Below are 27,029 nucleotides of genomic sequence, written 5' to 3' on the forward strand. Positions count from 1 at the left end.
TAGCGCCGCGCTAATGGCTCCGCGATGAAAACGACGCGACGACGACACGGCTCCCGACTCGAGATTTAGCGGACGAAACTCGCTGCACCGTAACTGAATCCCGCTGTGAAACGAGTTTCCACTTTAACTCGAGATGAAACGAAAAAACAAATAAGTTACACTGGTTTAAATTGTCGGATTAGGAGAAAAAATTGAAAAGTCGTTTCTATTGTTGGTCGTTATACTATTTTTTATGTATTTTTATATTCTAGATCGAACTTAATTGAAATTGGATCAATAGAATTACAATGGTTTTATAGTGGGATTATTGTGTGATAGGATTATCTTTAAAAATGGTAGCTTATTAATATCCTCGTATATTTGATTTAGTATTATTTTCGTTATCGTTGATTAATCTATTTAAGTAATATGTGTAGTACACGAAACATTCAGAGATACTTGTATCCCGCTTTTGTATTTGATTTTAGACTGTTTTCCTGTTAGTCATACGCTCTAGGCCACTGTGCGACGCTACGGTTCACGAGCAACGATGCGCCGACCGGTTCATTATCAAGGGAGATTAAGAGAGGAGTAATTATCAGCGAGATAGACTGTCGCGAGACAAATCTGGGAAAGCGATAAAAGAAGCACAGTGGGGATCAATGCAAATAAACTCCCATTCACTCGAATTAAGCGATTAAGTCCGATGGGAATCTTCAAACACACGTTCGGCGTGTTCTTTCTATTTGCGAATAAACGTCAGAGCTCGATCCTGATTGAAATAAAATTCTCATTTTGAAAATAAAAGTGAAGTTTCGTTGAAAAGGAATAAACGAAACGATGAAACATTCGTTCGTATATCAACTCCTCTGGCTTGTAATTAATAATTTCGTAGGTCGGATCGTAACAGTTAGTGATAATAACTCCATGGCGGCAGAAGAAATTACACATTCATTGCAGATGAATGTAGATAATTCCACAGCAGGAGAAGAAATTATATATTCATTGCAGATGAATGTTTTTACGGAAGTTAAATATTCATTAGAGTGAAATAATATTTCTTTTCGACTGGCGGGAACTGAAAGGTATTTATATTCATTAGCTTTGGTTTAAAGCCTTCGCCACGTGTCTGACTCGGCACTGAAAGGCAAGGGGTTAATGAGTTCGGGATCAAAGATGGCGTGCCCTGCCACGTGAATTTTCTTAAGTAAATCAAGGAAGAATTCGAGTTATAATTAATTTCCGTCAATCAAAGAAGGAAACTCGTAAATATTATCTACTTTTGAGTCTAATCTGATCTACACCGAAATGGCACTTTAGTAAATACATTCGAATTAAATGTGTATATGAATATAATGTGTGATTTCGTCGATAATCATGAACGAATTTGCGTCACATAATCGTGCACTAAACCATGATAAACGTTAACAATTAACAATCCCGCCGGTTAAAGTGTGACGTTTATTAAGCGCGTTTCGCGCAACACAGCGGACATCGTGCGCCGATGGGATTCTGGCGACGGGACACAAATTGCTCGGTTAATGTAGACGTTACAATAATTCCGCGTGTAACGCCGCAACATCCGCAAGCCCATTACTGAACGCGTCGAGACCAAGGGCCTCAATGGAGTTTGAAGGCTTTGAGCCGGGTCATCAAAGTGAAATAGTGATTGTTGATGTGGAAATTAAACATGAGACGACTAAAGAATTTCGGAAACAACCCCGTTACTTGTGACACTATCCTCTCGCGTGTTTTGTAAAACAATTCTTCAAGGAATCACCCTATGAATTGTATAATAATCCTACTAAAATTCTAATAATATAATATTTCCATTAAAATAAAAGTCCGATATCGAATGCTTTGAAATTCAATGACAAAAACGTGACGTTAATCCTTAACTACTTATCTAAATTCCAATCTACTCCAATCTTTCTCCCTAGCAGATTTCATTTCCGATACTTTATACAAGATCAGTAACGTGTATTAAAGAAATCATAAAATTTTATTTGTAATGAACATAATTGTATAATAATTAATTTCAACAATGTTTCGGTGTCTTAGACGTCGCGTGCAAACGATCGAGGGTTAAACACCCACTTGAATAATTACTTCCCCGGTCAAAAGACACCGGTGCTAGATAAACAAGCGGCGGTAATTCGACGAGGTAACGCAACTCATGAATTTAACACAAACATCATCTCGCCTGCTGAACAACAAGACAAACACGAGATTGATGTTAGTCAGCGGGATGTTCAAACATACCGCGGGAGGATCGCTAGGGACACGCTTGAGGTCTGCCCCGGAAATTATGCAGGGTCCGTGTACAGGGTGGTCCCCGATTACGGGATTCCGCGAACGCGTGAAAAGAGGGGCGCGATTAGCAACGCGGAAAACGAATAAAAATGGACGACATATCAACCAGAAGTTGTGCGTCGCTATAGCAACGCAGCCACCGTCCCTTGACCTTGGCGAGGGGGATGACGGGATGGGATGAAAAAGGAGAAAAAGTGTTACAGCGGAGAGAGGGAAAGAGACAGGGCTAGAGAGGGAGGGTGACGTTGAAAAAGTTCTTTATGACCCGAACAGGAAATATTCCACTACCCTCAGCCCCAGGGGTTCAGTAACCACCGTTGATGGGGCGCATAAAAAATAATTGGTTCAAGATTTTAGGTTAAACCCCGTTTTCAGACTCCCGCACGCTTGCACACCTGCCCGCTTGGAAAATATGCCGAGGCTCTTGCGAGAAAAATTAAAGAAATTGTTAGATGGTTAAGTAAGTCCGGGTTGCAAGGTTTGCACTTGAAAATTATTGTTTGCACTTTTACTTCTTATTCCGGAGTGCATTCTGGTTTGCAAGACACTTTAGAAGATGAAAAATTTAGATATTGAGTGGAACTATAATACGTTCTGGAATATTTTAACGGAGACTCGAGGAAGTTTACAACGGAAGCTTAATAGTTTCAGGAACGGAATATAGATTGTTTTTTGTTATTATTATTTGTAAATATTTGTAAAAGTGATCCTCCTGTGCTTTTTACATTAAAGATTTTATTACGGTAGATAAAATGGAAATTTGATGAAATTGTACTAAAATCATTAATATATTACGTTCTGCAGTGGAGCTCACGATAAATGCATAAAATCCACGATTTAGCGATCGGAGTCCTGCGCGTAACCGGAAAGTATGATCGAAGGACCGATTCAAGTGCCGGCGTAGAAATTGTCGGAAATTTATGGAGCGACGTAATAACGCGTCGCAACGCCACAGAAATATGTGAGGGAGCTCAGTTGCCGCTTTGATATGGAAATAAAACAGATGGAGGTATGAATAATTTAGTATTAGATAATTCAATTTCCCGGATTTGAATATCGCAATCCGCGCGGCCTCTCCAGCATCCGCCGGAAATATTAACCGCGGCCATCCTCCCAATGTTTAAAGCTTTGCGCGAATAAAGAAATTCTATCCGACGATGAAAGATATAAATCAAAAGTATCACGGCTCGGGCATGCCTCCGGAATTTACGAGACGGGAAAGGCGAAACGTGTATACGTAAATAAGTCCGGAGATATATTTAAGCATTACTTTGAGGGGCAGCGGTGTTGCGGACGGCTCAAAGGATTAGAAGCGCTGAAAAAGTGTATAAAATCTTTATGCGACTTTCGCATCACTTTTACGCGCTTCCTTAAGTCTTTGATCTTCGCGGCCGAAGTTATTGCAGTTGTCGAGCTTTCGATTAGTCGTTTCATTAAACAGAGACTGCACTGCGATCCTTCAACGAGGTCATTAACGAAAGAAACAAGAAGAAAGAAGTAAAAATATCTATTCATCTCGTTACTCGATTTCTACCGTTACAGATTGAATTAGTCCGTCCCATGGACAGTTTTATTTTCGAGTTTATTACCAACATTAAGTTTCACCATTGAACGACATAAATCACGGTAGACTCAAGGTGACCATCGAATGTAACTTGTTCACAAGACGGAACAATTTAGTGGAAACAACCGAACGTACTAACGGATGCACTACCCGTTGCCAGTCGTCAACTTCGTTTCCCGCGAATTTTGTTTTATCACAAAACAGTCGTAAAGCGGCTAAAATTACTCTCGCGGTTGTATCGCGCTGCTTTCGCGCGGCACATTTATTCCTGTTCCCGGTAACGCAGCCGGTACAGCCGCGGCCATTTCAGAATAGAAACAATAATCGCGCGAGGGGGTTGGTGGGGAGTCGTTGCGTATTCGTTTTCGATGATTCGAGGGGAAGAAAAATAGTCGAGCGAATCAACAACCTGTTGAAACGTGCTTAAGACGTTCCGCGGGACTGTTCTTACATTAATTTTTTTCTTCGGAAGAAATCGTTAGTCATACGACGACCGTTTCTTGCGCGACTTCAACCCTTACTCTCAAAAATTCTCTTTGATCCCTGAAACGTGTCACCGGGACGACTCGGGGAAAGAATTTCTTTTCTCTCCACGGAATTCTGACTGAGACAATGGATATTATTAATTGACGACAACGGAAACGTTGACTGCAGTTATTTACAAGCGGAAAGCAGAGAAGTCGCACTTGAAATAATGCCAACGTCGGATTAACAGTTTCTCGCTCGGGAAGAAAACACCAAGGGCGTCGACGCGGTTCCTGAATCATCAAACTGATACCAGTTTCGACGGTGCACACTGCTTTAGATAAATATTCAGTTCGATCGTCGACGTAATCCCGCGTCGCACGCGACACAATTTACACGGCTCTCGAAGCATCCCCGGCGGCCGACAACTTTCTTCCGAGAGACACTCGACCGTTCTCGAAACTTTTAAACACTTCAGACGCGTTACTTGAATTTTCAGAAATTTCTAAACCGCACAGCAACGGGGGAATTTCGCGGAAATTTTCGCCGGAGAAATGGGATCGCTCGCGGATAAACGTGCGACGTGGTTCGTGATGATGTCGCGAAGCAGTTTTGTTCGACGGATTGCGCATCGACGAGCTTTCCGGTTGCACAAACCGGACGAGAAATTCGGTTGCCGCACGGACCGACGTTTAAATTTAAATTTCGGTGCGGCGCGCGAGATCGATTCACCTTGGAGGACCGCATCATACCTAGAAAACCGCTGCTCTTCGCCAAAGGTCAATGTTTACGCCACTGTCGACGTGACACCATACGCTGCGTTTCCACGTGCTTCCATTGACAACTTTGTTCATTTAACAGTGCAACGCATAAATCGTTGAAACAATGCTGCTACATTAACAGACTGAAATTCCGTGTACACATCGTTAATAATTTTGGAAGAGTAAAATCTAAAATAAACATCTCAGAACAAAAAATCAAGATCACTGCTCAAGTTGTATAAACAATCAAAAATCACCTGAACTAAAATATACTGTCAACATTATATTATTATATCCCCCATTACGAAATTGACATACACAGTGCAATAACAACTTTGCAACAATAACACGGCTTTATTTCGCCAGTGATCCCATTTCCAACATGGCGTCTCGTCTCACGATTGCAACCGCAAAGCATCTCCCGACCTCTGTCTAAATTATCCAGGGACGCGTTACAATTAAACCCGGAGGTGTTCGAAGGGAATGAACCGGGCGAGCAAAGTTTTCTCACCGTGGCGTTAAAAATTCCCCGGAGGAAGATGCAGCAGGATCTAGTTTTAAACTAAATTACCTCGAAACGGAAGCGCTCGCGCGCGCGCAAGGTTAGAGGATACTGGTACTTTTGCCGGCGATAATGCATCCTAAACCGCGGAGTCCTGTCTTTCACAGGAAAACGAGGGCATCGTGCCCGCAAGTCGTCGCGCGTCCGACACCATCGGCCACTTGCACATCGACAATCAGACACGTATCCGCCTGGCCGAAGGTCGAAGGTCAGAAGGATCGCGGACCAAAGGATAAGCGATAGACGTCGAACCGTGCGACCCCGATACGCGTTGAGACGCGCAAGAAACGAATTGCTGGAGACAGAAGCATCAATTTGTCAAACGTCCGACTCGGCTTTCGAATCGCAAGCTCGGAGAGGCCGCACATACGGAACTTTTTCCGCAAAGGCGCTCGAAAGCCCGTAAACGGACTTTTCAACCCACTCGCCGTCCAGTGAAACGAAATGGGTTTTTTTAATTACCGGACCTACAATCGTGTAATTAGGGAAGTGTGTGATTCAAAAATTCGTTCGTAAATGAATGAATAGGAAATGGTTTTGTTAATCTGTTTTGTGACGTTAATTAGTAAACTATTCTTATTATAACAACTAGCTTTGTTAAGTTTATATTAGAATATTGTATTTTCTTTATAATCGTAGTCTATTTTTATTATTCGTAAAAAAGTTTCTTTCTTGTCAGAAAAGACAATTTGAGGAAGCATACAGGGTTATGTGTTGCATCGGATACAGTGAACATCAAGATTCAATATAGACGATCGTATTCCGTTCCAACGAACTTTTATTAATTAATTCTTAACCATGCCGTTTCGAACATTCCCGCGTGTACACCGTCACAAAATAATCGACGATTTTGAATCGCTCGTAAAGCTCTCTATCGATCCAATATATCGACTTTTATCGAGTCCTTGGGGATGGACATTTTCCACGCAAGTACACATCGGTTTAAAAATAATCCCTCTGTAAACGTTCACCCATGAACCTAATGGACACATAAGAATCACTCTAGTCAAGTTACACTTTCATTGCCTCGATTACCAAAAAGAATTCAGTGAAAACTGACATTGCTCCGGAACGTTAACAAACTTTTCACGAGGGAACGCGACGACTTCGCGTAATGTCACGTTGAGCAACTAAAGAGTAAAATGGTTCAACGATCGTCTAATATCGTTAATATTGTACCATGCAAGTTTTAATGAAATTCCACTTACCATTTCTGCATCGTCTTGCAGCAGACGCCTCGGAGCGTCCTTTAAGTTTCCGGCATTGTCATGGACCGGCGACGTCCCGTTGCGGATGCAGATCGTATTCACCGGCTCGGCGGATCGGATGCAATGAAATTTCTCGTCACGGTGAACGTTGTCAATTCGTTTTCGCGGACGTACACGGCGAACGCGGAACACGTCTGAACACGATAAATAAACCACAAGTAAACGTATCACGCACACGCGTGAGGCGCGAGACCGACTAACTGACTCTCCGCGATTTTCAGACGTAGGCTCCTGCACTAGCGCCACCTGTTCTACACGACCGTTCCACCGATTGTATATCGCCGGCCACCAGTGCGTGCGCACCGTCGAGAACCGTTCCAGCAACATTGTTGGTTTTTCCTCCATCGTTTCTTCAATTGAATTCCGAAAACCACGACGGCCACTGACGTTCACGAACTATAAACGCTGAAGGAACTCGGTGAGCGTCGATCACAATATTTACGCGCGAACGATACGACCGTTGAAATCTCTATCGTTCGGAATTTACTCGCGGCAAAGTCGGAGAACTCTGCGTAGGAAACTTTTAATTTTGCTTCTGCTTCTAACGCTGCGTGACACCGGTGCCGTTAACAATTCAATTTCTTGCGGCGACAGTGATGAATTGCCGTGGATCACGATGTTACTACCGATTGACGTATATTTATTTGTACGAGCCGTAAGAGATTGGCAAATATTTAGAAAATGAGGTACATAGATAAAGGGACAGCGCGGGCCCACAGATGTCGTTGCGTATTTGTATTTTGAATGGGTAACGGTTAACGGTTGGTTGGAGAACGAACTGGCGGACGGACGGTTGAATTGGATCGGAAGTAACGTGGTATCATCAAAATACCATATTATACGGTGCAGACGTGAAGCATTTGAGGAGATGATAGGTACGAGTTCGAGTGCAATTCGAAATTGCAATGAAAGTGCGAATGAAATTAACGGGGACCAGTTCGTCATGTTGCCTCCTGTTAACGCGTGCGTTAATGTTCCATGGTGCATGCTCGAATGCTACTTTAAATTGGATCTCGAATTTGTGTTAGCCAGTAAAGCATCGAACGAAGCGGATAATAGGTAACAATTCATTTTTAATATACAATTCGTTCAAACAACAAAGATTATTACGAATTGAATGGTCTTGAACGTGGAGATAAGGAATTGCTAACTATGTAGTGCACTGTAATTTATGGGTGTTACTAATGATTAATATAGCCTTTGATTACGGTAATTCAGCAACTATTAATTACTGTTACTGGTTCTATATACTTACATGTAGATATATGGTTTATCTTATTGGCAAAATAATAATATCACTCGCTAATAGATCTCTTTAACCAAATTCTTTGAAATGATTAAATTTGTCGTTTTCTTTTTTTTTTAATTGAAAGAACTGCATAAAATTCATTAGGAAAATATAGTTCCTTAGTTTTATTATTATTATACAATTGATGTCTATTCGTACAAGCATTATTTCGTTTGGTTAGGCCAACCTTACAGAATTAGGCAGATCATAGATTGCTATTAACAGTCATCCACATTTGGATCTCTGGTTAATGCATAATTAATTTGATTTCTAATCGATACACGTAACAAAAGTTTGACTAGCGAATCATGCATTGATACATATACAAATACAAAGGTATACAATATAAGAAAGAAAAATGATTAATTATATTTAAGTATGATTAGAATTAATTAGAAGTATAAAAAATTTAACAATGCTAAATAGGATACAGTCACTGATTAAGTACTGACAGATTCTATTAAAAGTAGAATATCTGTAGGTATGCAACATACTGAAATGGTTCATACACACATTTCAATATAATTATACTATAAGCGCATTCTTTGGTCTTTTTATCTAGTATTCAGTATTATTAGAAATGCAGTCTTTCACAACTCTATAAATCATTATTCGATAAAATGAACTTTCTCGAAAGAACCAAGAATATTATCTATACAGCTATAAGAAATCAGAAGATAAAATACTACAGAAAACAGGAATCATTTCAGTGCATACTTTTAGAAATTTAATAGAGTTTGATACAGTAGTAAAAAATGAAAAAATTTGCTATTGACTTATACATATATATGTATGTATATATATATATATTTATTCCTAACAATATGTATATAGTAAATTTCATTTATCCAGTTCAATAACATGAATATCTTCTCCACTTGTTTACATAATTGTCTATTCACTTTCTTCAATTATTTTATAAATCTTACAATAAAATCTTTTTACACACTTCGATGATCTTACAATAAAAATTATATAGCGAAGGATAAGAGAGACAATTGCATTCATATATAAATCATGATTAAATGCATGGGCACGTAATGAATTCTCGCGAATCGTTTAGGATAAGTAACGGTTCCCGTTATGTATCCACTGGCATACTGTACGTTCGCATATTTACACCGCAATTTAATTAAAAATCGTAACCGAACTAAACGAACACAAATAATCATTTCGTTCGACGTCGTTTAACATTCAAGGTTGAACGGTTCCATGCCAGCAGCACGACCCGCGAAAAATAGACTATTTAAACATGGCTGACACGTAACTTCAATGCTAAATCGTATTGCATCAATCAGGATAACAAGCTTCCCTAAAAATGAGTGACGAGTATGAACAAAAAATAGACCGTTCAAGAATGTTCGTGTATGTCCACCTCTATTGAACAATTAACAAAAATGTATCAATTTCATGTACAATATACAACCTCGATCTAAAAAAGGAAACGTTGATCGTGGATACACATTTCGATAATTTCTACAAGAGAAATAGAAAGCACGCAAAGTAACGTTTCTCGCTGTTCTTTTCCGTTAGTCTATCCGATGTCTGAACATAAACAGACTTGTTCCCCACACATACACACAGTGTTCGTCGCTGTATATGCGCATGCACGAAAGCACAGAGAAAAAACATTTGCGAAGACTTCTGAGGTTAAGAGTATTTATCGACGCGTGAACACACGAGGATTCACTTCGATCGAATTTTCTTCGACCGCGAGGACGCGGAGGATCGTCGCGAGGACTTCTCGTTCGCGGACCGCGAGTTCACCCTCTTTTCCACATAGTCCCTCACGTAGCAGATGAATTCCGATAGCGCGGTGGACGTGGATCTATCCACGAGACCTTGCGGTAGCCAACCCTTCAAGTCAGTATGCATCATCAACGTGAACTTGCATTTCTTCTGGTCCCGCAGAGCTTCTGTCGCGCAACAGCTGACGATGCTCTCGGCCCTACGCAATAGAAAATAAATAGATAAATAAGTAAGAAAACAAATGAAATAAATTAGTATTTTAAACACTAAGTTTTGTAATCTGACCGAACAACATTCTTGGGACTCGGCAACATCGGTGTAGACATCGACGAGCCAGTGATGATGTAGTATTTGTCGTAATGCATACGATGTCTTACAATGACAAAATCTCGCGCGCCGATCAAGCCACCGCCATGGGGACTCGTGATTTGATGAACGACATCCGTGTTGTTATCGATATTCTAGTCAACAAATGAACACGGGATTGAGTAAAGTGAAAAAAAACGTTAGCGAAGTTAGAGGGAATTTATAACGGAGAATGATACGTCACTTGTATCCTGCTGCACTTCGTGATCAATTTATTCCACGACGGCGACGACTCGATCTCATCGAATAACAGATTTATTAATAAATCGGCCGGAGCGTTGACGACTCCCTGAAATTCAATTTAGAAGATCACTTCACAAGTGCTACGTTGATTCGGTATTTACATGAAATTGACAAATGACTGTTTAATCAACGTCTACGTGTTGATCAACTCACCACTATCTTTCGTAGCACCCCTTTCGGCTCAGAACGGTTCATGTAATAGATGACGTCACCGTTGGTCATCTCATTTTCGGTGTGCCAATGCTGGGACGCTAACAAACTGAAACAATTTCTCACTACTCCGTACAGTCTCACCACATCTTCTTCTACCTATACAAAATTCGAAAAAAATTACTTCAGAGAGACTTTGACGGAAGTGTTTACGTTTATTCGCGCCATAGAATTGTTAAACAAGTATCGCCGACTCGCTGTGTGTAAAGTAAATTTCTTACTCACCAACTTATCAGAATCGATGGACGGATAACATTTGGAAATGTCTATTTTAGTGTGATCATCTTCCGGCTACGAAATTTAAAGGAGATTACTTGAGAGAGACTTCGATGAATGCACTGACGTTCGCTTGTGGCTATTAGTTGTTAACCTTTAGAGGACCGGCAGAGCATTGTATATGCATATTTTCTATATGTTATTTATATGCATATTTTCTATATGTCTTATAAAAGTATGCCGATCCTCTAAAGCAGGGCTTCTCAAGCCTTTTCAGTTGGGGACACCCTTTATCCAAACAAATATTTCCGCGACCTTGGATATACTCACAAACATACTATACGTGTAATATTGTCAAACAGGTTTTGAACTAACTTTCAGTCGTTGGGTGTCCAGGAATTTTTTAGTTTTCCTGAGATTTCTGCGACTCCTATACAGGGTCGCGATTCACACTTTGAAAAGCCTTGCTCTAAAGGTTAAGCAATGATACTGGCTCCTGATGTACAGCGTAAGCTTTTCACTTACCGACTTGCCAGTATCGATGGACGGATAACGTATGGAAGCATCAGCTCTTTTCGCATCCTCGTCGTCGTTATCCGAACCCGATTGCTCAGGCGAATCTATGGGAGTGAAGAAGTAACCGGTCGGCTCACTGCCGGTGTACTGCGCCGTGTCCACGTTGTTTGGCCGCAGCAGCGGTTCCCTCTCACTGAAATCTGCAGATGAAAATGGAGATTTCTATTTGCATCCTCCAAAGTTCTTGAGAACTGGATTATCAAAGAGGACGTTCCGTACTTCGGAACCAATTTCTAGCCTGCGTCTCTTGCGGCAACACACGGATGTCGAAGAACCACGCCTCCATCCATGGCAACACGAAAGACGTGAGGATGAGGAGGACTGCGAACACCGGTTGATTGTACTTCGACCACTAAAAACGAAGCCTCTGTGAATGGTAATTTTCATTCGGGATCGGTTAAAAGCGTGCACCACTTACATCGAAGAGAAACACTTTGGCGATCAGGAAGCAACACGTGGTGGCGGTTGTTAGCTGTAACAAGAGGCACGATCATATACTTCTTTCTAGAATACAATGAGAAATCGATGTTACTCACAGATACGATCACCCAGTGGTTCCAACGAAGCAACGCGTAGAAGAGCAACAACACCGTGTATCTGCAAACCGCTGCCATCTGAGAAGACGGAATTCGTATAATCTGTGCCCACGAGGAACAGCGCGCAAAAAATCAAGGCGTTGCGTGCAGCGAACGTCGAAATTTCATTCCGATGTTTTTCAAATTGAAAATAAAAATTTAACATCTTGATATATACAATTTTTCTTTTATGAAAGTTTTGTGAATCGTGGTTTTTGAATGTTTAAACGGTTCCATTTAGTGTTTCTTAAATTCTGATTTCTCTGATTCGGTTGTTTTTCCGAATTTCGCATCTTTGACGCCTCAATTTTAATTTGCGCTCCTACAAAACGGCTTGTTTTAGTCGCGCGACTACTCACCACAATGTCAAACAGCGAGGACTTGATGTAATAATGGATTACTTGATTAACAAAGGCCGACTCCAGACTTTCGCCAGCGGTCTGCAACAAGTTTCAAGTGAAACGTTCGAACTCATAGATTAACCCTCTGGCTTCGGATTTCTTTAATAATAATAAACTAACAAATTTACAGTAAATCTACATTTGCTATAAACGTTTTTATAATAGAATATTATTCACGTTCTACCGATTAGAACGAAATAATAATACCCATATTTATAAAACCCAATTTCAATTCTTCATCTTCTTAACTCAATATTAACAAGACAAGGGGTTCAATTTGTAAATCAACGATTCTATTTCCTTTTCTCTTATTTCTTTTTCTGGAGTTTCGTTCGAACACACGGACAATTACCATCGTGCAAATGAGCCACAAGAGAAATGTGAGCAGGAGGTCGAAGGTGACGAAAAGACAAAATGAACGCCTGACGTTCGACATTCTCCCGTTTTGCATTTCACCCGCGATTAGATCCTCGCTAATAATGATGTCCGGGGTGCGCGTCACGCTCGCTTGAGTGTACGAACTTCTTTGAGAGTTTATGGATCCGCTGAGCAAGGTTTCCGCAATCGCTCTAACAGTTTGCCTCTCGTCCTCAGCCATCCTACCAGGCTTACCTCCCTTTGATATCCGCGGCGACGGATCTGAAAATAGCAATCGCCACACGGGTTAGTACCATCACCAACGAATAATAACGATACGCAAACCGATACATTCCGAGGATATTACCATTTTTCTGACAAATTTTTCTTTTTTTTTTTAAATAAATAAGGCATTCCTAGGTTCAGAGTATTGTTAAGCCTAGAAATTTTTATTTTGTTTTTAATAAATAATATCCTTATTACAGTGGAACAGTTTCTTGAAAATTAATGTTCAAAACGTAAACGAGTAGTGAATAGTTTGTTTGTATCTTAGAGACGAGGAATGTGTTTTTAATACCTTGCGATTGGCGAGTTTGCGAAGTCACCCCTTCTTTCTAAAGATTAATGATTCTGTAAATGAGAGACTATTAATTTGATTCGATTTATTAATTAAATTATATTTATTATCAATGGGTATATTCTAGTAACTGGGAGATATAGTTTGAAGATTCTTTCAAGTTTATTCAGGTCGTATTCGTACATACAACTAGTTAGAAATTCGCGTTATGATTTCGTTTTACATTACAACTTCGCATTGACGTATCACGACTGTGGGAATAATGTTACGTGATAAAATAGTTACAGTTTTTATCTTTCAATTATGCCGCGTATTCCAAGTATTTTTGTTTACAGAAAAATATTATATTTATAAATTAATTTATTTACATGAGCTGGGATACGCACGATAAGATATATGTATTATTTAATGTAACAGTGACTCGCAAGTGTCGTCGCTTTCACCCAGTATCTTTCACAATCTGTTTTTTTAATAGTTCAGTTCTTTTATCTTACACCAGTTGGCACTGATATAATCTGATATAATATTTTTTTATTCTGCTGGACGCTCGCTTTTACGAATTGTTAAGTAAAGTTACAACATTTCAAATATTGTAATCATAATAAAATCCATGTTACACTTAAGGTTATTGCGATTGACCTAAATAAGAAATGATCTATGCTAAATACTTATTATAAGAAACGAACGCGATCGACTAGATCGTGTTACGATGAATCATTCCGACAAAGAAAAAGTCACTATCGCGTTTCGTATGTAACCACTTATCATTTTGATAGCCAAAAATTCCAACATTCATCTTTTATATACCTATCAAAGATAAAAAACATTTCAATAAATTGAAAAATGTATAGATCAAGAAATCAAGATTCCGGTACTTAACGAAAAATTGTATCGTAAATCTCTTAGATAATTAATTCTTTCGGATCTTTGCATACGCATACTCCTTTTCCTGTCTTTATTAGTAAACAATATAAACGTAAACATTTTTCAAGATTAACAAAGGGATTCATATTAAACTTTTTATAAACACGAGCTTTTTATCAATGACAAAGGGAAAATATAATTAATTGAATGGTATATTAATTCCACGGACTACTTTGATTTATACAAACAAAACTTCATTTCGAAAAGGGCACACAAAATGCAACAGCTAACACGGTCGATGGCCTTACTACTACTAAGAAACCGCCGCTACACACTCAAACGCATCATCTGTTTCACGAGTGAGTCCCAACAAAATCTTTTCGCATTGTTACTTTCGTGCTCGTATTGTTATTGGTGTGGCAATATGAATGAAGGGAATCACTGATAATATTGATAACGAATGGTCTCTTGTCGCCTCGTTATCTTAATTGATACTAACGATGTATTCTAACCTTAAAACTGACCACGGAACTGTCCGATAGTTTTAATTCCGGAGCCCTTGCATCTTTTCCAACCATCGATCGTGTTTATTTGTCACTGGGAATCGTTCAAATGAAATGACGCGTCGATATTAGCAACGGCCTAGCCGGAAAAAAAGCCAGGGACGCCTCGTCTTTACCATCGAAACTATGCGTTGTGTGATCAATGACTTTTGTTTACCGTTCAAATTCTTATAAATCCATTCGGGTTGGCGAAGAGTCTGCCGTCAACGCGTCGCACTCGCGCATCATCCCGTTCCGACACAATCTGCGAGAGAATCTTATCAAACCTAAGGTGCACAACTAACGTCAGACCTCGCGTCGTGATGGGATAAACACAAACGAACGTAGCAATTTACACGTACATGGGTTCCGTGTAAATTCACTCTTTTTTTCTGACCGAGTGATGGCGGCGCCATGTGTTGGTGTGGCGTTTGCGAACGCGCTCGCGACGCCGCCTACTTCCGTCTCTCTTTTTCTGCCGTTCGTTCATCTACCGACTACGTTATTTCCGTTGAATACTGTCAGGGACAAAGAACACTACTGTTCTGGTATTCAGATACCACGGATACAAGTGAAATTTCAAAATCAATTTCGTAAAACGCTTATCATCTTAGCTTAGCATCTTTATTCTTATGAAATATGTCTTTATAAAATTTGGTTCACGTTACATACAATCGTTACATTGGTTCTGTTACTGTCCGTTAAACTGAAATGCGACGGGCGCCAGAACACGTTCCTGGCTTCTGACTGTGACACTTCGGCCTCGAAGCGCGTTATTACCTTAAAACTTGAAAACACCTATAAGGTACAAAAGTATTATTGCGTATTTTGGTTTCATTCAGTTTTTTGTTCGGAGCGTTGATGCTCCGTTTCAATCTTATCTTAACAAGTTCGTTAAGGAATTGATGTCTTAAAGTACACTTTCTTGTAGAAGTCTGCGTCGTTCAATCCGGAAGGATCAACGATCGCAGAGAATCTTCGGGGTGTGTTTCCATCACCGCGGTCGCTCCGAAATTGAACGGCACCGCGATACCGCCGTCGAGAACTAAACCAGCGTCAAAACACTGCGATCTTACGGTTAACTTTTTACAGAATCCTCGAGGATTCAAGCATTTTGGTACTGGCCACAAGTCGTTCACTATCATGTCCCTTACTGCGTAACAGAGTCTTTGATCCTCTAAAATGTAACCAGACAGTTAGAGTCTACGTTAAAATGGTTCTTATCAATGTGAAATGCTTACCAGCATCGAAACGCAAACTATCGTTAAAAGTAACGCAGATTTTTTCGATCTCCTCTCTGCTGAACTCTCTTTTCTCGCCAACTACATTTACTATGTCCCGCACTATTTGCGGACTGACGCTGTTTATCGATTTGTACCAAGACGTTGAACCTGTACCAGTGCTAATGCACAGTCCAGAGCTTTTCACCATGTGGTACTTCTCTTCATCGTTAACTTTGATCAGCAAGTCGCTTGTCCTGGCAGATAAACTTTCCGCCATAAAAACCTAGTTGAGAGAAAGTTCAAGGATTCTATTGATGGTTATTATCTTGCAACACAGATGAAAATTTCGTATGAAACTCACTTCGTTCAGCGCTAACCAGGGTAAACGTCTTTCTTTTGGCAGGTTGTTAGACTTTTGTCCGTTTAAATCTTGAACGTAAAATCTGAGCAGGAAACAAAGAAAAAAATTCAAATTATAAGTACAAATGGATTCAAATTGTTATATGTATAAAAGAATTGTTTATGGTTTCATTACTTTTCGCCACCAGCAACGCGACCTTTCTCGTGCGTATGAAATGGTGGTTCCCAGATGTCATCTCCCTTCAACGTCGTTCGAATTCTTCTCCTCATTAGGACGCGATACTGACCGGCTTTCAACATTTCAAAAATGTCGGGTATTCTTTTCGTATACTGTGCTGAGAGCATGAGGAATCCTTCTGATCTTTCGGGATACGAGTTAATACCGATAATCGGTTTTTTGTCATCGAATATCATATTCGACGCCAGTAGGAACGTACCATCGCCGCCTATCGGAAGAATCAAGTCGGCCCATGTGAAATTCGATAGGTCGAGATTCTTTCTGTAATGCAATAATAATTGGATGTTAGTATTAAGAATAACTGGACAGATTTCATTAAAATATTGCAAAATTAAATTTGATAAGTCACATTTAAGTAAGTCATGTTGTTGGTCAGTTCGACGGGTCAAGATTTGATGGATCAAATTATTGATTGAGTATTTCTGTAATGCCAGTAAATGTAATTACTAAAAATTATTAGATACATTTCATTGCTAGGAAAATCAAATTCACCTGTTTATTATCTTGTACTCTATGTTCATCTTCTTCAACACTTCGATCACCTGTTGTTCCACATTTTTCGTCGCGATATGACTAGCCAACATATCCTCATAGTCCGAACCCCTTTCCAGCAACTTCCTCTTCAACTCTTCTTTGGTCAAGTCTGGTTCCCGCAATTTTTCGAAATAATAACGGGACAATTTGCCCACGATGAGCACACGCTTCGGTATGAAACTCGATTCGTTCCGTAGAAATTGTTGGAGACCGGTACAAGCATTGTACTTGCACGGTCGCAAAAATTGCAAAGCTTCTGTAATAAAAATTACATGTTATTTCATAATTGCAAACAAATCATAACTTCAATTAGCATAGCTCAAACAGAACGATTAATTTCTTCCAAATTATACCTCAGTACTATACAATTTTCCCTGATTTGTATTCCAAGTACCGCTTTTTATAAAAGTGAATGTGGCACGAGGACAACCAGTCTCTACAATGGCACTACTATTATTACAAACTGCCACTGCATCGATGCAGTAATCCTTGAATAAATCTACTATAATTGTTCAAGAAATTGAACTTATAATATTTCGTCCAAGATTCGTATACCTCCGTTATCAATCGTCTTGTTATCGACTTTGTTAGAAAAACAAATTTTGATGGAAAAATTCTGCATTCGTAACGAGTGTAATATACCCGATAATACTGGTCTACAACATTTAACTTTTTTCTTGCCACAAAAGGTTTAATGCATGATTTTAATAGTATTTCTTATGCTGAATTCGAATGTGCAATTCCTTTTTCTTTATCTCTCACAGTTTATTCGAATTCAGCATAAGAAATACTATTAAAATCACCCATTAAATCTTCTATGGCAAAAATCGTGTTGACCAGTGTAATTGAACTGCGACGTTACTGGGAAACATGTAATTACGTTCAGAAGTTATGAAAGCCAGTCGTGTTTTGTTTAGCGATCTTTCGATCGCGTCAGCTGACGTTGAGCGTGGTCGTGTACGGGATCACGGGCAAACAGATTTAAATGCACTTACTGGCAGTCCGTCGAAAATGGCCAAACGTCGTCATGGCATCCTGCTCCAACTGTTCACGTAGGAATCATTTGCAGCAAACAATGCGGAATAAGAAACATCAAACACGGCCGAACGTTTCTAACCTCTGAGCCGGCGAGAATACTGGATAACTAAAATCACATGTCACTGTATACACACATACACATGCGCGCGCGTGCGCGCGTACTTATACAGTTGCGTCGCTTAGATAGCGTGACAAGGAGAAATATCTAATCGAGCGAGATAGCTGAAACGGCAACATGGCGGACGCGGAAAATCTGAACGTAGAAAGCAACTCACGTAAAAGAAACCTGATTCTTCTTGAATTTCGGAAACTTGGATCACTTGTTAATCAATAAATAAATATTACAAACTTCGTACGAATACATAGAATAATAAAAATAAAAGAATAGTTTGTTCTGAGCAAGAAGAAACGAAATGGCCGACGAAAGTCGGATAAGCATGGATAAAGGTTTTTATCGTCGACACAGAATTTTCTTATCGTATAGATCGATAAGAAATTCTTTCCGATAGAAGAATATTTACTGTCAGTACTGACTATTAGTACGAATTTCAAATGAAAATCGAACGAATTATAAATGATCCTCGATTAGCGACAAACGACTCGCACTAGCAGACAGAAAAAAAAAGGATTTCACTGTACAGATACACGCTTCGCTTACACTTTATTAATTCATTTGCAATACATTAATTAAGTCTGTTTAAATAGCATCGAGGCTACCTAACGTATGCCTTCGTTTTATACTATAGACAATCATCTAGCTTAAACACACGCTCTCTCCTTCCGTCTTTCGACACTCTCTTTTCCTCTCGTTCTCGTTTTTTCCCCCTTTCGCTCTATATTCTCTCGTTCGTTTTACACTCATATACTCGCTCTCGCACGCGCTCTCTCTCCCTGTCTCTCCTCGCTTTCTTATGTCTCATTTACGCGTATTTTCCATTTCTCTTTTAATTCTGTTCCATTATCGATATCATTTTATCGTTATTGTTATTACCATTGTCATTATCATTATACCATATAATATATCATAAGATCGACGTTAAAAACTAAAATTCGTATAAAAAGCGTCGTTATTCATACTAACAATGTAACTGTACTATTTAAATAATAATTGAACCTTAAAAAATTATTTGTTCTTGTTGGTGGTGGTGGTGGTGATAGTGGTGGTGGTAGTGGTGGTGGTAGTGGTGGTGGGTGGTGGGTAGTGGTGGGTGGTGGTGGGTGGTGGTAGTGTGTCTGAATGTATGAAGATGTCTAATGCATCGGCTATAATACGAGGGTGCAAGGCGTGCATAAAGTGACGTACACATTTTCCACGCATACTCCTCCCCCCTCTCGATTAGCATTTTTTTTATCATTTCTTTCACGGACGTGGGATCCGAGGAACATAACACATCCGGTGAGATCGCGAAATGCCCCGATGTCGCGCGCCGTAAATCATAAAATCACGATGCAACCTCGCGAGTTCGAACGATTCATTTTCCCCGGATGACGAAGTGGCGAAGAGGGCCAGATCCTCGATTCTCTCGATCACCAAAGTTCGTCGCGATCGAAGAAATCGACGGGGGAAAAACCGACGAAGAAAGAAAGAAGGAAAGAAAGATAGAAAGGAAATAAAATAAAATAAAATAAAATAAAATAAAACAAAATAAAGCGGCTGAAAGGATCCGTCGAATCGTCGTGGCAAAGTAAAAATCGATACACAAAATCGATCCGCGATCGGAGGGAAGAATTTGCCGGGAAACAACGCGCGCGCGTTATACTCGTTACGATCTCACCGGGCTCGATCGTTCCCCGATCGCACACACAATACATTATTACAATCTGGACAAAACACGTTTGCATTCGTTCCGCGCGTGTCCAGCCGCACCCCGCAGCGTTCCTCAACCATCGTTTTATCTCGTAGTCGTTTCACGCGGCATCCAAGCATATCCTCTTCTTCTTCTTTTCTTTTCGTTTTAATAATCTAGCTAATACTTTTACATACTACGAATGTTTAGCACAATCACTACGGCCGAACCATATCTCTTTCTGTATTCCTCCATTCTCACTGTTCGCTCTTTCATTGTTCTCGCTCGCTTTCTCTCACTCGCGCGTTTCCTTTATCTCTCTCTTTCTCTCTCTTTCTCTCTCTCCCTCACGCTTCCCGGATCTCTTTAATCTTCGTTAATTATATAACTATCCGCTATTACGAGCAATAATGTACATCAAATTACATAAAAAACAAGATATCATCGTTAACGGTTTCCTTAGATTCGATCGTTTGTTTTTTTTTGTCGCGCGATGGTCACACTTACACAGAAGGTACCGCGGGTTAATTAGAAATTCCAAGAAATAATCACTACGGACACACCATACCGCGTTTCCGCTTCCACACGCTTTTTTTTCTAGCCGCCGTGTTCGTGTCACAACATCCTGACGCACGAATACAATTGTTTTTTTTTCTTTTTTATTAAAAATGTCTGCCTGATCTCGCTCGCTCTCTTTTACTCGCATTCTCTCGTGCACACGCTTTCACTCGTTCTCTCTCTCTCACACACACACACTCTCTCTGTCTCTCACATACACACACACTCTCTCTCTCGTCCGTCACTCGCGGGTACACCGCGCGAAAAATTACATTGCTATTTTTTTTAATCCTAGTCGAAAATTCGAATCGTCGGTTTTAAAAAAATTCCTCTCACGCTACGGGAACAATAGAATTCTTTTATTTGTTTTCACATAGTTTCTTTTTTCCCTTTCCTTCTTGTCTCGTTCAATCGTTTCGATAATAAACGGTACTCCTTGTCGCGCGCGGAACCTGGCCCGGATAAAATTCGATAACGCTTGGGACGCGGTCGCGGGTTTTTCGATGTACTTTTACACGCCGCCGGACACGATTAAAAAACCCCGCGCACGGTATTTTCTTTTTTTCTTTTCGAGAGAAACGGAAAACACGATTCATCGTATGTATTCGCCATTATTTCTTTTTTGCTTTTTTTTTTGTTTTTTTAAACTCGATCGAGACACCTCTCCCATCTCGTCGGAAGCGGCTTGCCGTTCGACGACGCGCATCCATAGAAATTCCCTTTTTGAACGTACGTTGTATTGCTTTCGTAAAATGTGAATGCACCGGAGAGGAGGTCCCGCGGAGAAGAATATCGGTATCGGTTCGAACCAGCGCCAAAATCTCGCGAAAGGAAACGAAAACACGAAAACTGCGCGAAACCCGCTCGCGAGTTGAACGATTACGCGCGGTCCCTTTTTGCACTCGGAATCTCGACCACGAAATTTTTATTACGTTCGCGTCCCGTCCCAACGACTAAGGAAGTTCGTTTCGGCAGTGAAGAAAAGAATGACTCCGAACAGCGTATTATCGCGAACGAGTTGCGGTATGTACGCGCGACGATATCACACAGTCGAAATGGCAAACCTCGACGAATGCTCCGTAACCGTCACGCAAACCCAAGAACACGGACAAAGAAGTTTCGTTCACACTGTATATATTATCCCGGCACGTCAAGATCTTTTAACGAATCGTCACGCCCATGGTTTTGCCCATCGTTTCACGTCCGACGAGCCGATTGATAGTCGATTTTTCCGTTCGATCGTGGCTCTAGCGAATCAAAGGGGGTCGAAGCGAATCAAGATAAAATTAAAGAAAAAAAAAGAAAATAGAAGAAAAATAGAAGGAAAAAAAGAAGAAGAACACAAAATGAGGATGAAAAACAAAATCCGTGGAATGGCATTCGAAATATCGGTCCTTAATTAGAGAAGACTCGACTGGTCTCGTCGTTCTATTGTTATCTTACTCTGCAGCAGAAAATTGTTACCCTTTTGTCGTGCTCGATTCATCGTTATCTCTGTTTATTCTCTGTTTGCTTGTTTTCTTTTTTTTCAGTTTCTTTCGTTTCTTTTCCTTTCTCGCGGGCAAAGAGGTGTTTCGAAACGTGTGTTGTGAGTGTTCTGCAAATGTTTCGTGTGACGTGACTATCTATATATAGTATACATGTACACTATATTCATTATTTTATACATTTATATTTATATATATATTTATATATACCTCTCTTCTCTGTTCTCTGTCTCTTTTTTTTCACATTCAAATATTACTTTGCAAAATATTTCTTTTGCCGACGCGCCGGCACTAAGCCTGTATAATACAATTCGCAAATTACATACTCTCGTGGTTCGCTTAGGCAAAAAAGTTTCTGTTTTTTTTGTTTTATCATTTTCTTACTCGTTCGACTCGGGGGTAGTAAGTACAGTGACCATCGTCGTGTCTCTTTCATAATATTCCCGTCCAACGCACACTCGCGGGGGTGGGTGGGGGTTTTTTTGTTTAGCTTCCGCTGGGCTTCCGTAGACGGTGCGAGATCGCGAGAGAACGCGCGCGGTCCGTCCGTTCCCGAAGCTCCGTTGGATCACAACGATTCTATTATTCACGCGTTCGTTCATTTCTTTGCTCGTTTTTTTTTGCTCGTTTTAGTAAACAACCTCTTCTCGGTCCGGTGGTGCCATTTTGTGCCTCCTATCATTGATAGCTTCTCGACTTCACCCTTTACTCGTGGAAACGATCCCCCGTCATTCTTACTCGTCTTTAACTCAACTTCGTCAAATACAGAGAAATTTCGTTCTTTCCGGCGGTCGAAACGTCGGTCGTTCCCGACGAGCACACGCGACTCGAAACCCGTTTTAGACCTTCCCCCGCCGGAGAGAAAATAAGGGTTCGGTCGAGTCCTCTTGTTCGCTCTCCAACGCGCGCAAAGTTCGAGGAGGTCGGTTCCGAGCCGCTCGAAAGGTGTTCGCCGATCTTTTTTTTTTGGTTTTTTTTAGTTTTTTTTTTCGGGGAGACTATTTCCTCTCGAGTAATCGAAGTTTGCGTGGGCGGCGGTTGAGACCACGGCGAGAAGCGCCGGCCGACGCGTGCGTCGTTCACGCGCCACGGTTTCGGAGGAAGGCGAACGGGACACGCGCGCACCGTTAACGACGCGCCGTCGTGTGAAGCGTTCGTTCTTACTCGTTTCGTTTCGTATCCCTCAGAAACGGAGTTCTCTACATGACGGTAATATTAGATTAGGTTTTCTGTGTCCGTTTGTCCCGGTCGGCCGCTAGAACGAGGCCGACGCGCGCACACACACGGTTCTAATCACGGGGTGTGTCTCTCGCCTCTCGAGTCTCTTGGGTTTCTTTCGACGACTCCCTCAGACGACGACGACGACGACGACGACGACGACGAGGACGTTGACGGCGACGACGATGGATCTTCTTAGCGGCGGGAGAGAGGGGCGGTGTCGAGGGGGCTGGCTAGCCTTCTCAGTAGTAGAAGTGGGCAAAACTGTTGCAGGTGTTGCGAGATCGTACCGATCCTCAGCTATGGGTTTGCGGATGGGGTGGTGGCGCGCCGGTAATCTCGGTCCAGCGCATTTCGAAGAAACTGCGCATCCCATGTCCCGCCTTGCCCACGGGACTGTCGTCTTCGTTGAATACCTCGCAGTTGATGAACATCTGTCTGACATCGGCGCAAAACTCATCGCGAGACTTGTACCTGTATCGAGAAGCACCATTCGTTGGAACATGTTTCGGATTTTTTGGTCCGTTTTTGTTTTTTTTTTGTTTTTTATGGTCGATCGAAGCTGATTTGAAGTTAGAGAGAGCTTTTTTTTGAGGGCTAGAGATCTTAGAGATGGATGTACGTGTGTGTTTTTTTAATGGACATTTTGTTTCTTTTTTATCGAGTTTGTTTTTTTTTTTAGTAAGAAGTTTGTTTCTCATTTTATTTACTGTTTGTTTAGTTAACTAGGGTAGTAGTCGTTGGTACGCGTGCAACTTACACGGAGTCCTGCAATTTCTTCTTGATCGTACTGAGATCCATGGGCGTTTTAATGATTTTCTTGTAGGTCGGGAACTGTTTGGTGTTCACCGGCAAGAGGAACGGCCAGGCCTCGTCCTGTTGCTCCAACTGTTCGAGTAGCACCTTACATGGGGCCAACTCTCGTTGCTGTTTCTTCGTGAGCGTCCTATTGTTCCCCTCCTTCCGTGGCGACGCGGTAGGGGTTGCCGGTTCCGACGAACTGACGTCCTCTACGTGCGTGTTCGATGCCGTTGACGGCGTTGGACTGCGACGCAAAACAACAGAGAAATTATTTGCACGATATAGCTTAGCTTTCTCTTTCGCAGGAGGTTTTGTTTCCGTTTCATAAAAGCTTCTGGACGAATGCATAAGACTCGAGCGTGTTTTTTTTTATTACATACTTTTTTATATACTTTTTTTTATATACGTTTTATTTATTTTATTTATTTATCTATTTATTTTATTTTATCGTATATATATGTGTATATAGATATATATACTTTTTCGTTTATTTTATTAGATATATATATAGTTTATATATTTTTGTCTGCTTGAGACGGGTACGTTGTTCTCGATGGAATGTTTTCGTCACTCTGACTCTCTGTCTCTCGTTCTACCGTCTGCCTCGCCGTTTACATTTACACATATACATTCCGCCTCTCGCACTGTTTCTCGCCGTTCGTCATTAGCGTCTATATTTTATTTACTGTTTATTAATATTATTATTAATATTATTATTATTACTTTTTGCGAGCAACTTATAGAAGCCGAAGGCCAGCTCTACACCGTTACGACGAATTCTCTGAGAAACTACCCATCCCATAGTCGATGATCGATATATTAAGCAACACGCCGCACGAAGTTACAGGGTGTCCCTGCGAAGGGACGTGACGCGAGATTATCGTTTAGGTCACGCTCTGGGCCCGCAGGAAGCGCACGCTCGAACGAGGAGAAAACCCTATATGCGGTTTCAGTGTATTTTCGTTTGTTTTACGTGGGAAGCGTTTCCGTTACAGCTACAAACCTATCGCGGAACACCCTGTATACGGTATAAATATATACTTCCATACAACAACAAGTTTTTTTTGTTATTTTTCGACGAGTGTACGACACGGGCCGAGGTTATATATATATAAATATATATAGAAGTCGGTTGAATCGCATTATGTATATATATATATAGTGTGTATTCGTTCATTTCTCTAAAGCGTTTTTTTAAAACTGTACTTTTGTTCGTATTCGGGTTTGTGGAAGTTACGTTTTGTTTCACCATTTGCGTATTTTTTGTTGTTTGTTTTTTGTTTTCGTTGAGCGTTACTCGAAAGTCGTATGGCGTAGCGCCGTGGTGGCTGTGTGTTTGTGTTTTTTTTTGTTTGTTTGTTTTTTTTTTATACGTCTACTTGTACATTCGTATGAAACAACGTTGTTAAGCCAGCGAGTCGACAATGTTTTGTTTGGTTTTAACGTAATCACCTAGCTGGTGGATGATCAGAACTTTCACTTTCTCTGGTGCCTCCCCCTTTGGTATGACTCCTTCGACTACTATTTCTCTTCTTTGGTTGTTTACTGTGGCAATTTGAACAATACCATTTTCCCCTTGGCATCTGAAAGTACATTACATGTAAACGAGTGTAATCGCGGGACGAGTTTACGTAATACTTTGAACCGATTAGCGTGATTAAATAACTGAACCGCGGACGTGTTTATGCAAATATAGGTTTTTAGGGAATCCATGATTGGCAATAATTAACGATCAATAATTATTATTAATCGATGACCAGTAATTATGAATAATCAATCATCATTATGGAATTAGTAGTCATATAAAAATTCAGTTTCTTTATGGAAGATTCTATAGGGATTAAAACAAAGCAAACATCTGAATACGTTGTAGGAAACTTCAATCTTAAACAAATGTATCTCCTATAAATGCATAAAATCCACAGTTTCGTAATAGAAAACACGACTCACTTTTGGCATGACAGGATTATGACAGTCGGTGTGGTAAGCCCGCGGGCAAAGCTCGCACAACACTAAGTTTTTGCCAACTCTTTTCCCGCATACCAAACAGTTTCGTTCCCCTGTCGCTTTGTTCATGCACTCGTGACAATACCTGAAAGCGATCCGACGGATCGATTAATCGGAGAATCTCACCGGTGATTAATTCTAATCGAAACATCCGAGCCGCGACTACTCACCAGTCACCATCAGGAATGTTTTCCATTTTTGGACGGAAGCAGTAAGTATGGTAGCCACGGTCACAGCCATCGCACAGTAGCAACTTGTCCTCGTTATCTCCGCTGTGACAGAACTGACAATTCTGCAACAGAAAGGAAAGCTCTCGAATGTTAATATCGTCGGAACGCGCCCGACGATCGCGTGAAACTAAAATTGGCTTTGATTCGTTTTAAGCGCCGTTCAGTAAAGAAGCGTATTAAAACAAAGTATCACATTGATGCAATAATAAATGTTAATGTGAAAGAAACAGGGTCATTCAACGAGGCGGGAAGTAAACGGGGTAAGCCGGTGGTTTCAATGGATTCGACCGTAAAAAACATAAGCGATGCAATGTAATACGCGGTTCGTCGTGCAGTTCGGTCCCGCGTCGCTTCGAATTCGTAATCGTGCGACATCGGGGTCGGGCCGAACGAAACGAAACTTGATTGTTGTATGAATATGCATTTTGTTGGCATTAACCGGGGATGATCGGTTAAACACGAAATAAATGTAAAAAAGAAGCGTTACCTCTACGAAAGGAAAGATACGAAGCGTTAAAGGAAAAAATGACTAGACGACAAGCGGTTTATTCGTTGGCATGCTACCGTTACGTTAGACTCTAACCACCATTCGACATACTGATATGTCTTGTCTCAATGAAATCACGAAGCTCGAACGTCTCGTGTAAAACGCTTGTGTTCCCATCGATCGAA

The 27,029-nt window shown here is 40.7% G+C and overlaps 4 protein-coding genes across 22 annotated transcripts in view; all 4 read right to left on the reverse strand.

The window, feature by feature from the left end:
* Positions 1–7,133, reverse strand: part of Dgk (diacyl glycerol kinase 1) — a 132,349-nt gene extending 125,216 nt beyond the window's left edge. For both annotated transcript variants that reach the window (XM_031971494.2, XM_031971492.2), the window contains exon 1: positions 6,853–7,133. The gene's annotated coding sequence lies outside the window, so the exon portion shown is untranslated. The remainder of the gene's footprint in view (positions 1–6,852) is intronic.
* Positions 7,134–8,320: 1,187 nt separating this feature from the next.
* Positions 8,321–15,329, reverse strand: Start1 (Steroidogenic acute regulatory protein-like). Of its 6 annotated transcripts, none has more exons than XM_031971469.2 (13): positions 15,055–15,329; positions 13,471–13,523; positions 12,889–13,175; positions 12,495–12,575; positions 12,097–12,174; positions 11,979–12,032; positions 11,780–11,912; positions 11,510–11,700; positions 10,994–11,059; positions 10,712–10,867; positions 10,500–10,604; positions 10,235–10,410; positions 8,321–10,148 (listed from the first exon to the last, which is right to left on the reverse strand). In XM_031971469.2, exons 3-13 carry the CDS (start codon positions 13,132–13,134, stop codon positions 9,887–9,889), a joined length of 1,548 nt encoding a protein of 515 aa, XP_031827329.1. In that variant the 5' UTR covers positions 13,135–13,175; positions 13,471–13,523; positions 15,055–15,329; the 3' UTR covers positions 8,321–9,886. The 6 variants fall into 6 exon arrangements, with proteins under 6 accessions (XP_031827329.1, XP_031827332.1, XP_031827331.1 ...); XM_031971472.2 differs by lacking the exon at positions 15,055–15,329 and adding an exon at positions 14,847–15,044; XM_031971471.2 differs by lacking the exon at positions 15,055–15,329 and adding an exon at positions 13,857–14,815.
* Positions 15,330–15,472: 143 nt separating this feature from the next.
* On the reverse strand, positions 15,473–18,675 carry LOC116424721 (NAD kinase 2, mitochondrial). Of its 4 annotated transcripts, none has more exons than XM_031971479.2 (7): positions 17,787–18,123; positions 17,585–17,667; positions 17,190–17,487; positions 16,635–16,958; positions 16,461–16,542; positions 16,118–16,382; positions 15,473–16,053 (listed from the first exon to the last, which is right to left on the reverse strand). In XM_031971479.2, exons 3-7 carry the CDS (start codon positions 17,279–17,281, stop codon positions 15,821–15,823), a joined length of 996 nt encoding a protein of 331 aa, XP_031827339.1. In that variant the 5' UTR covers positions 17,282–17,487; positions 17,585–17,667; positions 17,787–18,123; the 3' UTR covers positions 15,473–15,820. The 4 variants fall into 4 exon arrangements, with proteins under 4 accessions (XP_031827339.1, XP_076221369.1, XP_031827338.1 ...); XM_031971478.2 differs by lacking the exons at positions 17,585–17,667; positions 17,787–18,123 and adding exons at positions 18,227–18,375; positions 18,545–18,675 and having other exon boundaries at positions 15,474–16,053; XM_076365254.1 differs by having other exon boundaries at positions 17,585–18,123.
* A 222-nt stretch (positions 18,676–18,897) lies between these two features.
* The window catches only part of LOC116424730 (bromodomain adjacent to zinc finger domain protein 2B), a 65,347-nt gene continuing 57,215 nt past the window's right edge, over positions 18,898–27,029 (reverse strand). For all 10 annotated transcript variants that reach the window (XM_076365212.1, XM_076365211.1, XM_076365210.1 and 7 more), the window contains 5 exons: positions 26,298–26,419; positions 26,071–26,212; positions 25,573–25,703; positions 24,080–24,364; positions 18,898–23,793 (listed from right to left, as the gene is read on the reverse strand). In XM_076365212.1, coding sequence (XP_076221327.1) covers positions 23,616–23,793; positions 24,080–24,364; positions 25,573–25,703; positions 26,071–26,212; positions 26,298–26,419 — 858 coding nt within the window. In that variant the 3' untranslated portion in view covers positions 18,898–23,615. The remainder of the gene's footprint in view (positions 23,794–24,079; positions 24,365–25,572; positions 25,704–26,070; positions 26,213–26,297; positions 26,420–27,029) is intronic.

The sequence above is a fragment of the Nomia melanderi genome, chromosome 2 (genome assembly GCF_051020985.1).
Source record: "Nomia melanderi isolate GNS246 chromosome 2, iyNomMela1, whole genome shotgun sequence".
NCBI classification, from domain to species: domain Eukaryota; kingdom Metazoa; phylum Arthropoda; class Insecta; order Hymenoptera; family Halictidae; genus Nomia; species Nomia melanderi.

Excerpts from the sequence above, each read along its gene's own strand:
- Start1 (XM_031971469.2), bottom strand. The coding sequence starts at position 13,134 with ATGGCTGAGGACGAGAGGCAAACTGTTAGAGCGATTGCGGAAACCTTG. Across the intron at positions 11,701-11,779 it reads GGCTAGAAATTGGTTCCGAA|ATTTCAGTGAGAGGGAACCG; the intron begins GTACGGAACGTC and ends TTTCATCTGCAG. Across the intron at positions 11,060-11,509 it reads CCATCGATACTGGCAAGTCG|CCGGAAGATGATCACACTAA; the intron begins GTAAGTGAAAAG and ends TAAATTTCGTAG.
- LOC116424721 (XM_031971478.2), bottom strand. The coding sequence starts at position 18,260 with ATGACGACGTTTGGCCATTTTCGACGGACTGCCA. Across the intron at positions 17,488-18,226 it reads CCATTTTCGACGGACTGCCA|AAGCTTTGCAATTTTTGCGA; the intron begins GTAAGTGCATTT and ends TTTTTATTACAG. Across the intron at positions 16,543-16,634 it reads CGCGTTGCTGGTGGCGAAAA|ATTTTACGTTCAAGATTTAA; the intron begins GTAATGAAACCA and ends TTTCCTGCTCAG.